General features: G+C 43.5%; 1 protein-coding gene across 17 annotated transcripts in view; it reads left to right on the top strand.

The window, feature by feature from the left end:
* Positions 1-12,403, top strand: part of TASP1 (taspase 1) — a 281,853-nt gene that overhangs the window by 126,391 nt on the left and 143,059 nt on the right. Inside the window, exon 11 of one of the 17 annotated variants that reach the window (XM_055543428.1) lies at positions 3,452-5,735. The exons of the other annotated variants lie outside the window; for them this stretch is intronic. Coding sequence (XP_055399403.1) covers positions 3,452-3,645 — 194 coding nt within the window. The 3' untranslated portion in view covers positions 3,646-5,735. Of the gene's footprint in view, positions 1-3,451; positions 5,736-12,403 lie in introns of those variants that run through there. 17 annotated transcript variants of the gene reach the window in all.

Genomic DNA, 12,403 nt, shown 5'->3' with positions numbered 1-12,403 from the left:
TTAAAGATAACTTTAGGTTTCTAGTCTAAGATATCTAGTGTAGATGTTTAGCTTTGATGCCCAGCCTATCATGTTATAGCCTTCTTAAGTTTAAGGACTAAGATCTTAATGACCCAGATAACCATGATGTTGTGGTTATTCATCTAGAGCCAGACATCCTGGAATGCAAAGTCAAGTGGGCCTTAGGAAGCATCACTATGAACAAAGCTGGTGGATGTGATAGAATTCCCACTGAGCTATCTCAAATCCTAAAAGATGATGCTGTTAAAGTGCCACACTCAGCATGCTAACAAATTTGGAAAACTCAGCAGTGGCACAGGACTGGAAAAGGTCAGTTTTCATTTCAATCCCAAAGAACAGCAATGCCAAAGAATGTTAAAACTACCACACAATTACACTCGTTTCACATGCTAGCAAAGTAATGCTTAAAATTCTCCAAGCCAACAGTATGTGAAATAGATATTTCCAGGTGTTCAAGGTGAATTTAGAAAAGGCAGAGGAACCAGAGATCAAATTGCCAACATCTGTTGGATCATCGAAAAAGCAAGAGAGTTCCAGAAAAACATCTTCTTCTGCTTCATTGACTATGCTAAAGCCTTTGACTGTGTGGATCACAACAAACTGTGGAAAATTCTTCAAGAGATGGGAAAGCAGACCACCTTACCTGCCTCCTGAGAAACCTGTGTGCAGGTCAAGAAGCAACAGGTAGAACCAGACATGGAACAATGGGCTGGTTCCAAATTGGGAAAGGAGTAAGTCAGGCTGTATATTGTCACTCTACTTATTTAATTTCTATGCGGAGTACATCATGTGAAATGCCAGGTGATGAAGCACACGCTGGAATCAAGATTGCCAGAAGAAATCTCAATCACCTCAGATATGCAGATGACACCACCCTTAAGGCAGAAAGTGAAGAGGAACTAAAGAACCTCTTGATGAAAGTGAAAGAGGAGAGTGAAAAAGTTGGCTTAAAACTCAACATTCAAAAAATAAAGATCATGGCATTCAGTCCCATCACTTCTTGGCAAATAGTTGGGAAACAATGGAAACAGTGACAGACCTTATTTTTCTGGGCTCCAAAATCACTGCAGATGGTGACTGCAGCCATGAGACTGAACAACATTTGCTCCTTGGAAGAAAAGCTATGACCAACCTAGACAGCATATTAAAAAGCAGAGACATTACTTTGCTGACAAAGGTCTATTTAGTCAAAGCTATGGTTTTTCCAGTAATCATGTATGGATGTGAGAGTTGGACCATGAAGAAAGCTGAGCGCCGAAGAATTGATGCTTTTGAACTGTTGGAGAAGACTCCTGAGAGTCCCTTGGACTGCAAGGAGATTAAATCAGTGAGTCCTAAAGGAAATCTGTCCTAAATATTCATTGGAAGGACTGATGCTGAAGTTGAAGCTCCAGTACTTTGGCCACTTGATGCGAAGAGCTGACTTGTTAGAAACCCTGATTCTGGGAAAGATTGAAGGCAGGAGGAGAAGGGGATGACTGAGGATGAGATGGTTTAATGGCATCACTGACTCAATGGACATGAGTTTGAGCAAGCTCCAGGGGATGGTGAAGGACAAGGAAGCCTGGAGTGCTGCAGTCAGTGGGGTCACAAAGAATCAGACATGACTGAGGGACTGAACAACAAGTCATCAGCCAACAGAACATGAGGATAATAGAGCAAGTCTCCAGTTCTTTCCATCTGTGATTGCTTCACTCTTATTTCTCTGGGGGCTGTTGCTATGAGGTTGACGATGCAAACATATGGCCGAGTTGGCTGAGTAAGTCAGAAGAAAGGTGGAACACAGAATTTTGCAATTTTTTGGTCAAAAAAAAAAAAAAAGGACATATGCCTTAGGCTGTTGCAGAGAATTCAGAGACCTGGCCTACATTTTAGTTTTATAGTTCTTGGTAGATGATTAGTGAAAGACAGAGGGAAGATAGCTAGTTATGGTCAAGGTAGGACTCTCCTAAGGCCAGACAGGTGATGTGGTTATTAGCCTGAGGGATAACATCCAGCATCTTGTGGGGAAGAACTTAGAGGGCAGGAGCTCACCTTGCAAACTCTGACTAATGTTCTGGCATCTTGGAAATTTGCTGAGCTTGAGAGGGAGCAAAGGAAATACGTAGGTTCTTGTTCAGATTCTTGATTCATTGGCTGAGACATCCTAGCAAGTAGCTATTTATACAACACGAATAGCATTATCTTAATATCCATGAGGATTTAATGAGCTGACCTATGATCTCTAGAACTTATTCATCTTGCATAACTGAAACGTTGTGAATTTTGAATGGCAATTCTCCATTTTCCTCTTCCCTAAACTCTGGCTTTCACTGTTTTACTCTTTGCTTCTATGAGTCTGATTATTTTAGGTCCCTTATTTAAGTGGAATCATGCAATGTCCATCCTTATGTGACTGGCTTATTTCACTGAGCATAATGTCTTTTGGGTCCATCAGTGTTATCGTGTGTGGCAGGATTTCCTTCTTTTTAAAGGCTGAATAATATTTTTATATGAATATACCACATTTTCTTTACTTGCTCATTTGTCCAAGGGCATTTAGGTTGTTTCCACATCTTGGCTGTTGTGAATAATGATGCAGCTCATGTGGGAGTGCAGATACCTCTTTGAGATCTTGATTGCAATTCTTCTGGATAAATACCCAGAAGTGGAGCTGCTGGGTCCTGTAATAGTCCCATGTAGTTTTTTGAGGAACCTCCGTATTGTTTTCTATAGAAGCCGAACCACGTTCCTACCTCCTATATATGAGAGTTCACATATCTCTGCATCTTCACCAACATTTGTCTCTTGTCTTTTTGGTAATATCCATTTTAACAAGTGTGAGGTGATATCTTGTGGTTTTCTGTTGCACTTCCCAGATGATTAGTGATGTTGAACACCTTTTCATGTACTTAATGACCATTTCTATGTCTTTGGAGAAATGTCAAAGCCCTTTGCCCATGTTTTAATATTGATCTTGTTTTGTTTGTTTTTTGTTGTTGTTCCTGCTATTGAGTTGTAGGAGTTCCTTGTCTATTTTGGATATTAATACCTTATCAGTTATGTGGTTTGTAAGTATTTCCTCCCATTCCATAAGTGTCCTCTTCATACTGCTGCTTATTGCCTTAGCTGTGTTGAAGCTTTTTAGATTGATGTAGACCTCCTTGTCTATTTTTGCTTTTGTTGCCTGTACATTTACCATAATATCCTAGAACAAAATATACCCATGTAACGCACTGACACTAGAGGGGGAAAAGACTGCCAGTTACATTATGACACATGGCTTTGTCATCAGTTAACACATGGCTATTACTTTGCAAGTATTGCATTGGGGGTGTTCTCCCAACAAGAAATATTTGCTTCCCTGATAGCAAGGTCATGCTTCTTTGCCATTTCCATGCATTCCTATGTATGTAATCACTTTTTGTTTGAATTCTGTATCTGACTGTAGTCCTTTTGAAGACATTGAAAATGGCAGTTAAACTCAACACATGGAGTTCCAACATGGAACGCAACTCAGCAGAAGGGTCAGCAAGGGTTAGCAGATGGGAGCAGCTGACCTCCAGAGGCAGAGCTGGCTGTGTCCCAGCTGCTGCCTGCAGCAGAGCCGTGGGAAGATGCTGTCCACTGCAGTGTACCTCCTGATTTCTGAAAATTTAAAATGTGAAAAAAGAGTGTGCCCTTCTTTTATTCTCAGCGTTTTTTTGTGAAAATAAATAGTTTGAAGCTTTCTTTAAGCAGTGGTGTAAGCTCCTGAGAACAGGGGCTCTGTGAGTATATTTGTGTTTCCTGAGTGCCTGGCATAGGGCTTTGCACTTAGTAAATGCTTCGTAGACAAAATTAAAAAATCTGTGTGTATGGGCAAGAATATTATAATCATCAGCCTTGTTAAGAGACTGGAACACAATTATTCCAGCCATTAAAAAGAAAGGATAGTTATGTAATGTGGTAGAGGTGCTAATTATTGCATGATGGCAATCATATTATAGTAAATAAATGTATGAAATTAACATGTTGTACACCTTAAATGTATACAATGTTACATGTCAAGTATATTTCACTGAAAAAGAGAGAAATGTGTATGTGATTCTTCCCTCTCGTAGGATTCTAAGGTTATCCACCATGAAATTTCCTTAAACAGCATTTTTAAATTTGATTTAATTTGCCAGAATCGGATTCACACATAATTTTTCAGTAACACATCAGATGTGTAATATAAGATACATCTGTGGTCTTTCTCTGGCTATGGAAGGGAAGAGCAGATCAAGGATTAGAAGATCAGAAGGAGGGAAAAAGCAAGAGATTAAGTTTATGCTCTGGCTGACCTTAACATTGGTCTTCTGTTACTTGTCTGTGCCGTCTGGTTTTTTTCTTAAAGAGAAATAGCAAGTCCGGGGGTTTTGTGGCGCTGACTAGCGATCAGGAGACAGCGGCTGCAGTCTCCCTTTTCTGGTGTTCTGTCATGAAGAACAGTCAGCTACCCAAGAGGAAACCTGGTGATTTCTGACTTTCTGGGTTCTTCGATTTTCCTGGTCTTAGCTGTTTCAGAAATCAGAGGGTGGTGAAGGTGTGTGCCCCTGGCTTGTTAAGAGTAGGTTCAAAGATGGATGGGATAAAAAAATGCGAAGAATGAGACCAGGCTGCTGCTTTGATATTAATATTTCTGAGCCAGTGGTTGGAGTCTCCTCTGCAAGGGTGGGGAAGTATGTCAGTATGCCGCCCCTTCTCGCCTCTTTCTCCCAACCACCAGCCACAGGTCTGCCCCTGCCCCTCTGTGGGAGGGTTCCTGTGTGTCTGTGCTTCCCAGATGCCTTTGTCAGGAGGGCACAGGGCTGGCTTCCCTCTGAGGGTGGAGTCCCAAGAGCCAGTGGGACCTCACTGCTGAGACATCTACATGTGTCCTGGAGTTTGTGGTTTCTGGGGCCCAGGAGGGATGGGGAGGCAGGCAGGAGTCCATGCTTCTGTTTCCTTCTCAGGAGTATCTCTTATTTCTCTTTAGTGCTCTGTCTGTCACAAGTGCTTTTCGTGGTTCAGTCTCTTGATTATCATGAATAAAAGCCCTGTTCTACTCTGGACCCTGGGTGCAGATCACCTAGGGATCCAGCCTCCTTTCCAACTCTTTTCCCTATTTTGTAGCAGCCTTTCAAGGTGAATCTTCAAGGAGTTGCCTGTATTTCATGTCTATTATTTTACTTAGTCTTTTCCACTCATTGAACTTTATGATTATTTTTTTTTTTTGGTAAATATTTATTTATTTACTTTTGGCTGTGCTGAGTCTTCACCCCTGAGCAGGCTTTTCTTTAGTTGCAGTAAACGAGGGCTCCTCTCTAGTTGGGGAGTGCAGGCTTCTCATTGTGGTGGCTTCTCTTGCTGCGGAGCACAGGCTCAGTAGTTGGGGCTCACGGGCTTAGTTGCTGCATGGCATGTGGGATCCTCTCGGATCAGGGATGGAACCTGTGTCTCCTGCATTGGCAGGTGAATTCTCCACCCCTGAGCCAGCAGGGAAGTCCACTTATTGACTCTTGTATATACTTTAGTTGGGCCTCTTCCTCCCTTCTACCAGTCTGCTCTTGTCAAGATTTTCAGTCACCTCCAAAGCCCAGTGGTCATCCGTTAGTCCTGTAAGCAGTGTGTGACACAGTTGCTTGAATGACTCGCTGCCCGGAAAATCCGATTCTTGATAGACTCCCAGAGCATCCAACGTGAATGGTTTTCTTCCCACCTCACTGGCTGCTATTCTCCACCTCCTTCGCTACTGTTTCTCATCTCCCTGAGCTCTCAGTGCCCTGAGGCCAGCCCTCTGCCTTTTCTGTGTCTTTGAATACTTGCTGCCTCAGTGCTCTCATCCAGTCCAATGCAACTCCCACCTTTTAATCTCTACCTTGGGCCTCTTCGCAGAACTTGTTTTTTTAACTGCTTCTCAAAGCCCCCACCTATGTGTGTAAATAGGCAACTCAGTTCAGTTCAGTTCAGTCGCCCAGTCATGTCTGACTCTTTGAGACCCCGTGAACTGCAGCACGCCAGGCCTCCCTGTCCATCACCAACTCCCAGACTTTACCCAAACTCATGTCCATTGAGTCGGTGATGCCATCCAACCATCTCATCCTTGGTTGTCCCCTTCTCCTCCCGCCTTCAGTCTTTCCCAACATCAGGGTCTTTTCCAATGAGTCAGCTCTTCACATCAGGTGGCCAAAGTATTGGAGCTTCAGCTTCAGCATGGGTCCTCCCAATGAATAGCCCATCCAACTATGAGCTCTTGATGTGGCCCTTCCCTCCCCCACCTGCTTCTCCACACAGCAAAGGGCACCTGCAGCCTCCCATTATCTCAGGCCAAAATCTTGGAGTCATGTCTGACCCTCTCTTCTTTTATCTCACCCACGTCCACTGCAGCAACAAATCCTGTCTACTCTCCTAAGTGTATTTAAAATCCAACCACTTCATAACACCCTGGCTGCCATCAGCAGCTTCAGGATGCTGTCATCTCTGATCTGAGTTGTTGCAGGAGCGCCCAGCTGGCCCCTTGTTTTCTGCTCCTTTTCCCCTTTTATTCAGTTCTCAGCAACTCCTCAAGCAGTTGATGTTTAAACCTAACTCAAATCGCGTGTTATTCCTCCTCTTGAACTGGCCAGCATGTCCCATCTTAGAGCAAGGCCACAGCCTTTACTCAGGGCCGATGAGGTGCCGCCCACCTTCCCCTCAGGCTGCAGCTCTGGCTTTTCCTGTCTGCTCACTCAGCCGCTTCCCTGTGCTCGGACTTGCCAGGGACACTCCCACTCAGGGCCTCTCTGCCTGCATCCTTCCTTTCCCTTTAACTCTCTACCCTGAGTGTCTTGGGCTACCCAGGTGGCACTACTGATAAAGAACCCACCTGCCAATGCAGGAGATGTAAGAGATGTGGGTTTTCTCCTACACTGTTGGTGGGAATGCAGACTAGTACAGCCACTATAGACAACAGCATGGAGATCCTTAAAAAACTGGAAATAGAACTGTCATACGACCCAGCAATCCCACTGCTGGGCATACACACCGAGGAAAACAGAACTGAAAGAGACACGTGTACCCCAGTGTTCACTACAGCACTGTTTACAATAGCCAGGACATGGAAGCAACCTAGATGTCCACAGGCAGATGAATGGATAAGAAAGCAGTGGTACATATACACAATGGAGTATTACTCAGCTATTAAAAAGAATGCAATTGAATCAGTTCTAATGAGGTGGATGAAACTGGAGCCTATTATACAGACTGAAGTAAGTCAGAAAGAAATACATCAATACAGTATAATAACACATGTATATGGAATTTAGATGGAGAAGGCAATGGCCACCCACTCCAGTACTCTTGCCTGGAAAATCTCATGGACAGAGGAGCTTGGTGGGCTGCAGTCCATGGGGTTGCAAAGAGTCGGACATGACTGAGCAACTTCACTTTCACTTTTCACTTTCATGTGTTGGAGAAGGAAATGGCAACCCACTCCAGTCTTCTTGCCTAGAGAATCCCAGGGATGGCGGAGCCTGGTGGGCTGCCATCTATGGGGTCACACAGTCAGACACGACTGAAGTGACTTAGCAGCATGGAATTTAGAAAGATGGTAACAACGACCCTATATGCAAGACAGCTAAAGAGACATAGAGATAAAGAACAGACTTTTGGACTCTGTAGGAGAAGGCCAAATTCGGACTTAAATTGAAGAAAGTCGCTAGACCATTCAGGTATGACCTAAATCAAATCCCTTATGATTATACAGTGGAAGTGAGAAATAGATTTAAGGCACTAGATCTGATAGACAGAGTGCCTGATGAACTATGGAATGAGGTTCATGACATTGTACAGGAGACAGGGATCAAGACCATCCCCATGGAAAAGAAATGCAAAAAAGCAAAATGGCTGTCTGGGGAGGCCTTACAAATAGCTGTTAAAAGAAGAGAAGCAAAAAGCAAAGGAGAAAAGGAAAGATATAAACATCTGAATGCAGAGTTTCAAAGAATAGCAAGAAGAGATAAGAAAGCCTCTGTCAGCTATCAATGCAAAGAAATAGAGGAAAACAACAGAAAGGGAAAGACTAGAGATCTCTTCAAGAAAATTAGATATACCAAGGGAACATTTCATGCAAAGATGGGCTCGATAAAGGACAGAAATGGTATGGACCTAACAGAAGTAGACAATATTAAGAAGAGGTGGCAAGAATACACAGAACTATACAAAAAAGATCTTCACGACCAAGATAATCACGATGGTGTGATAAGTGACCTAGAGCCAGACATCCTGGCATGTGAAGTCAAGTGGGCCTTAGAAAGCATCACTACGAACAAAGCTAGTGGATGTGATGGAATTCCAGTTGAGCTATTTCAAATCCTAAAAGATGATGCTGTGAAAGTGCTGCACTTAATATGCCAGCAAATTTGGAAAACTCAGCAGTGGCCACAGGACCGGAAAATGTCAGTTTTCATTCCAATGCCAAAGAATGCTCAAATTACCACACAATTGCACTCATCTCACACACTAGTAAAGTAATGCTCAAAATTCTCCAAGCCAGGCCTCAGTAATATGTGAAGCATAAACTTCCAGATGTTCAAGCTGGATTTAGAAAAGGCAGAGGAACCAGAGATCAAATTGCCAACATCCGCTGGATCATCGAAAAAGCAAGAGTTCTAGAAAAACATCTATTTTTGCTTTATTGACTATGCCAAAGCCTTTGACTGTGTGGATCACAATAAACTGTGGAACATTCTGAAAGAGATGGGAATACCAGACCACCTGACCTGCCTCTTGAGAAACCTATATGCAGGTCTGCAAGCAACAGTTAGAACTGGACATGGAACAACAGACTGGTTCCAAATAGGAAAAGGAGTATGTCAAAGCTGTATATTGTCACCCTGCTTATTTAACTTATATGCAGAGTACATCATGAGAAATTCTGGGCTGGAAGAAGCACAAGCTAGAATCAAGATTACTGGGAGAAATATTGATAACCTCAGATATGCAGATGACACCACCCTTATGGCAGAAAGTGAAGAGGAACTCAAAAGCTTCTTGATGAAAGTGAAAGAGGAGAGTGAAAATGTTGGCTTAAAGCTCAACATTCAGAAAACGAAGGTTATGGCATCTGGTCCCATCACTTCATGGGAAATAGATGGGAAAACAGTGGAAACAGTGTCAGACTTTATTTTTTGGGGCTCCAAAATCACCGCAGATGGTGACTACAGCCATGAAATTAAGACGCTTACTCCTTGGAAGAAAAGTTATGGCCAACCTAGATAGCATATTGAAAAGCAGAGGCATTACTTTGCCAACAAAGGTCCGTCTAGTCAAGGCTATGGTTTTTGCAGTGGCCATGTATATATGTGAGAGTTGGACTGTGAAGAAAGCTGAGCTCTGAAGAATTGATGCTTTTGAAGTGTGGTGTTGGAGAAGACTCTTGAGAGTCCCTTGGTCTGCAAGGAGATCCAACCAGTCCATTCTGAAGCAGATCAGCCCTGGGATTTCTTTGGAAGGAATGATGCTAAAGCTGAAACTCCAGTACTTTGGCCACCTCATGCAAAGAGTTGACTCATTGGAAAAGACTCTGATGCTGGGAGGGATTGGGGGCAGGAGGAGAAGGGGACGACAAAGAATGAGATGGCCGGATGGCATCATTGACTCGATGGACGTGAGTCTGAGTGAACTCCGGGAGTTGGTGATGGACAGGGAGGCCTGGTGTGCTGCGGTTCATGGGGTTTCGAAGAGTCGGACACGACTGAGTGACTGAACTGAACTGAACTGAGGAGAAGGCGAAGGTGGGGTGATTTGAGAGAATAGCATTGAAATGTGTATATTACCATATGTGAAATAGATCGCCAGTCCAAGTTTGATGCATGAGACAGGGCACTCAAAGCCAGTGTACTGGGATGGCCCAGAGGGATGGGATGGGGAAGGAGTGGGGAGAGGGGGTCAGAATTGGGAGCACATGTACACCCATGGAAGATTCACGTCAGTGTGGCAAAACCAATACAGTACTGTAAAGTAATTAGCTTCCAATTAAAATAAACAAATTAATTAAAAAAAAAGTGCAACACACACACACACACACACACAAAGAGATGTGGATTTTGACAGGAGAGCCTGGCAGGCTGATGGTCCATAGGGTCATAAAGAGTCAGACACAACTGAAGCAACTTAGCTCACATGCATGCACCTGAGTATCTACACCCCTGCCTCTGCCTCATCAGCTCTTGATTCAGATGATTCACCTTCTCACAGAGGTCTTCCTCAACCACCCCATTTTAAACATGTAAATCTTCCCTCAGTAACATCCCCCAGCCCCCTCCCACATTTTATTTTTTCCCATAGAATGTATCATGTCTAACATACCTTTTGTGTCTTTATGTTATCTTTTTAGTCTTCTTCTCTCTGCTACATGAAACTCTATGAAGGTAGGGATTTTCCTCAGCTTTGTTCCCTGATGTCTGAATGGTGCTCATCCGACAGAGTCTTTGATGCTTTTTGAATGGATTGATGTGAATTGATACAAACAAACAGATATAGTGGGATGTGTCTTAGCTCAGACTGCTATAACAAAATACCATAGGCCGCGTGACTTAAACATTTATTTCTCCAAGTTCTGGAGTCTAGGAAGTCCAAGATCATGGTGCCAGCAGATTTGGTTCCTTCTGGCTTGCTGCTGGCCAGTTTTTTCCTGTGTCATCACATGGTGGAAAGAGAGAGAGAGAGAGATAGAGGCAAGGACAGAGGAAAAGAGGGAGGGAGGGAAAGAGAGAGAGAGAGGAAGAATGGACATGAGGGAGCTACCATCTCTCTTCCTCTTCTTACCGGGACACTAATCCCATCCTGGGGAGGGCGGGGCCCACCCTCATGACCTCATAAAACCCTAATTACCTCCCTAAAGACACCACCACCACCTTGGGATTAGGGCTTCAACATCATCTTTCTGGGGGCACAACAGGTGGAGTGGGTTAGGTCATGCCCAGCTGAGTCAGGGCTGAGAGGAGGTAAGTACAGAGTTGAGAGTGGTGTGTTCTGATGAGAACAGAAGATCCCTGAAGAAGAGGGGTGAGTCCAAGGTGTGTGGGTCTTAACCTGGGGTCTTATTGGGTGCTCTCTGGATGGTCTTGACTAAGTATTGAAGTTTTCTTTTGTATAAAGAGGGGGACCCTTTGAAGAGGGAGATGCTCATTCTTTTGGAAAAGAGGTGAAGACGTAACTTTTATCTTTGAGGTTGCTCTGGGATGATGAGTGACGTTTCAGACAGAGGGGGCTGGTTCTTCTGGGTGGGGTCCGGGCTCTTCAGCCCACTCTAGCTCCTTTATCTGCCTTGCTAGGCAGTGTTCTTTCTCACTGATGTGGCTGACAGTGTGGCTTCTTGGAAGCTTCTTGTCTGTATGAAACAAACTTTCATAATCTGTTATTATGAAAGCATAATAAAAACTTAAAAACTGAGACATTACTTTGCTGACAGAGGTCCATCTAGTGAATGAAAGCTATGGTTTTTCCAGTAGTCATGTATGGATGTAAAAGTTGGACCATTAAGAAAGCTGAGTGCTGAAGAATTGATGCTTTTGAACTATGGTGTTGGAGAAGACTCTTGAGAGTCCCTTGGACTGCAAGGAGATCCAACCAGTCCATCCTAAAGGAAATCAGTCCTGAATATTCTTTGGAAGGACTGATGCTGAAGCTGAAGCTCCAATACTTTGGCCACCTGATGTGGAGAACTGACTCCTTGGAAAAGACCCTGATTCTGGGAAAGATTGAGGGCTGGAGGAGAAGGGGACGACAGAGGACAAGATGGTTGGGTGGCATCACTGACTCAATGGACATGAGTTTGAGCAAGCTCTGGGAGTTGGTGATGACAGGGAGGCCTGGCGTGCTGCAGTCCACGGGGTCACAAGGAGTCAGACATGACTAAGCGACTGGACTGAACTGAACTGAATCTTTTGCACTCAAGATTCTTAGAGGGCAGACACTTAAGCTAAAGTAATTTGGGATTTAATATGTAAATGTCTTGAGAAATCTTTTTGTGTGATTTATGACTTCTAGATGTGAGCATAGATAAAACCCTAATATGTTTGTAAACATCATCATCTTAAAACCACTTGACTCTTTGGACTGATTGGTTAGTCTGGGTGGGGAAGAAATATTGTTCATTTACAGATGACAGAGTCGATAAATTCCCAGCACACTTCCCAAAACTAAAGTAGTTATGTGGGATGGGAATTCTATTCCAGGACCATCATTTACTCTAATTAGGTCACTTCATATCTGATGAACTATTAATACATTATTTCCTGCTTTTGGTTCTGACTGTTGCTAGGTTATTTCTTAGGAAACCAGATTCGTGTGACAGCTTTGGTATCATGCATTTTGGATGTTTTATTAATAAACGAATGGACTTTTCTCTGATTGTGAA

This window comes from Bubalus kerabau, chromosome 13 (assembly GCF_029407905.1).
Source record: "Bubalus kerabau isolate K-KA32 ecotype Philippines breed swamp buffalo chromosome 13, PCC_UOA_SB_1v2, whole genome shotgun sequence".
In the NCBI taxonomy this organism is placed as follows: Eukaryota; Metazoa; Chordata; class Mammalia; order Artiodactyla; family Bovidae; genus Bubalus; species Bubalus kerabau.
Note: the sequence above shows the minus strand (reverse complement) of the source record. Positions and strands in the feature narration are given on the sequence as shown.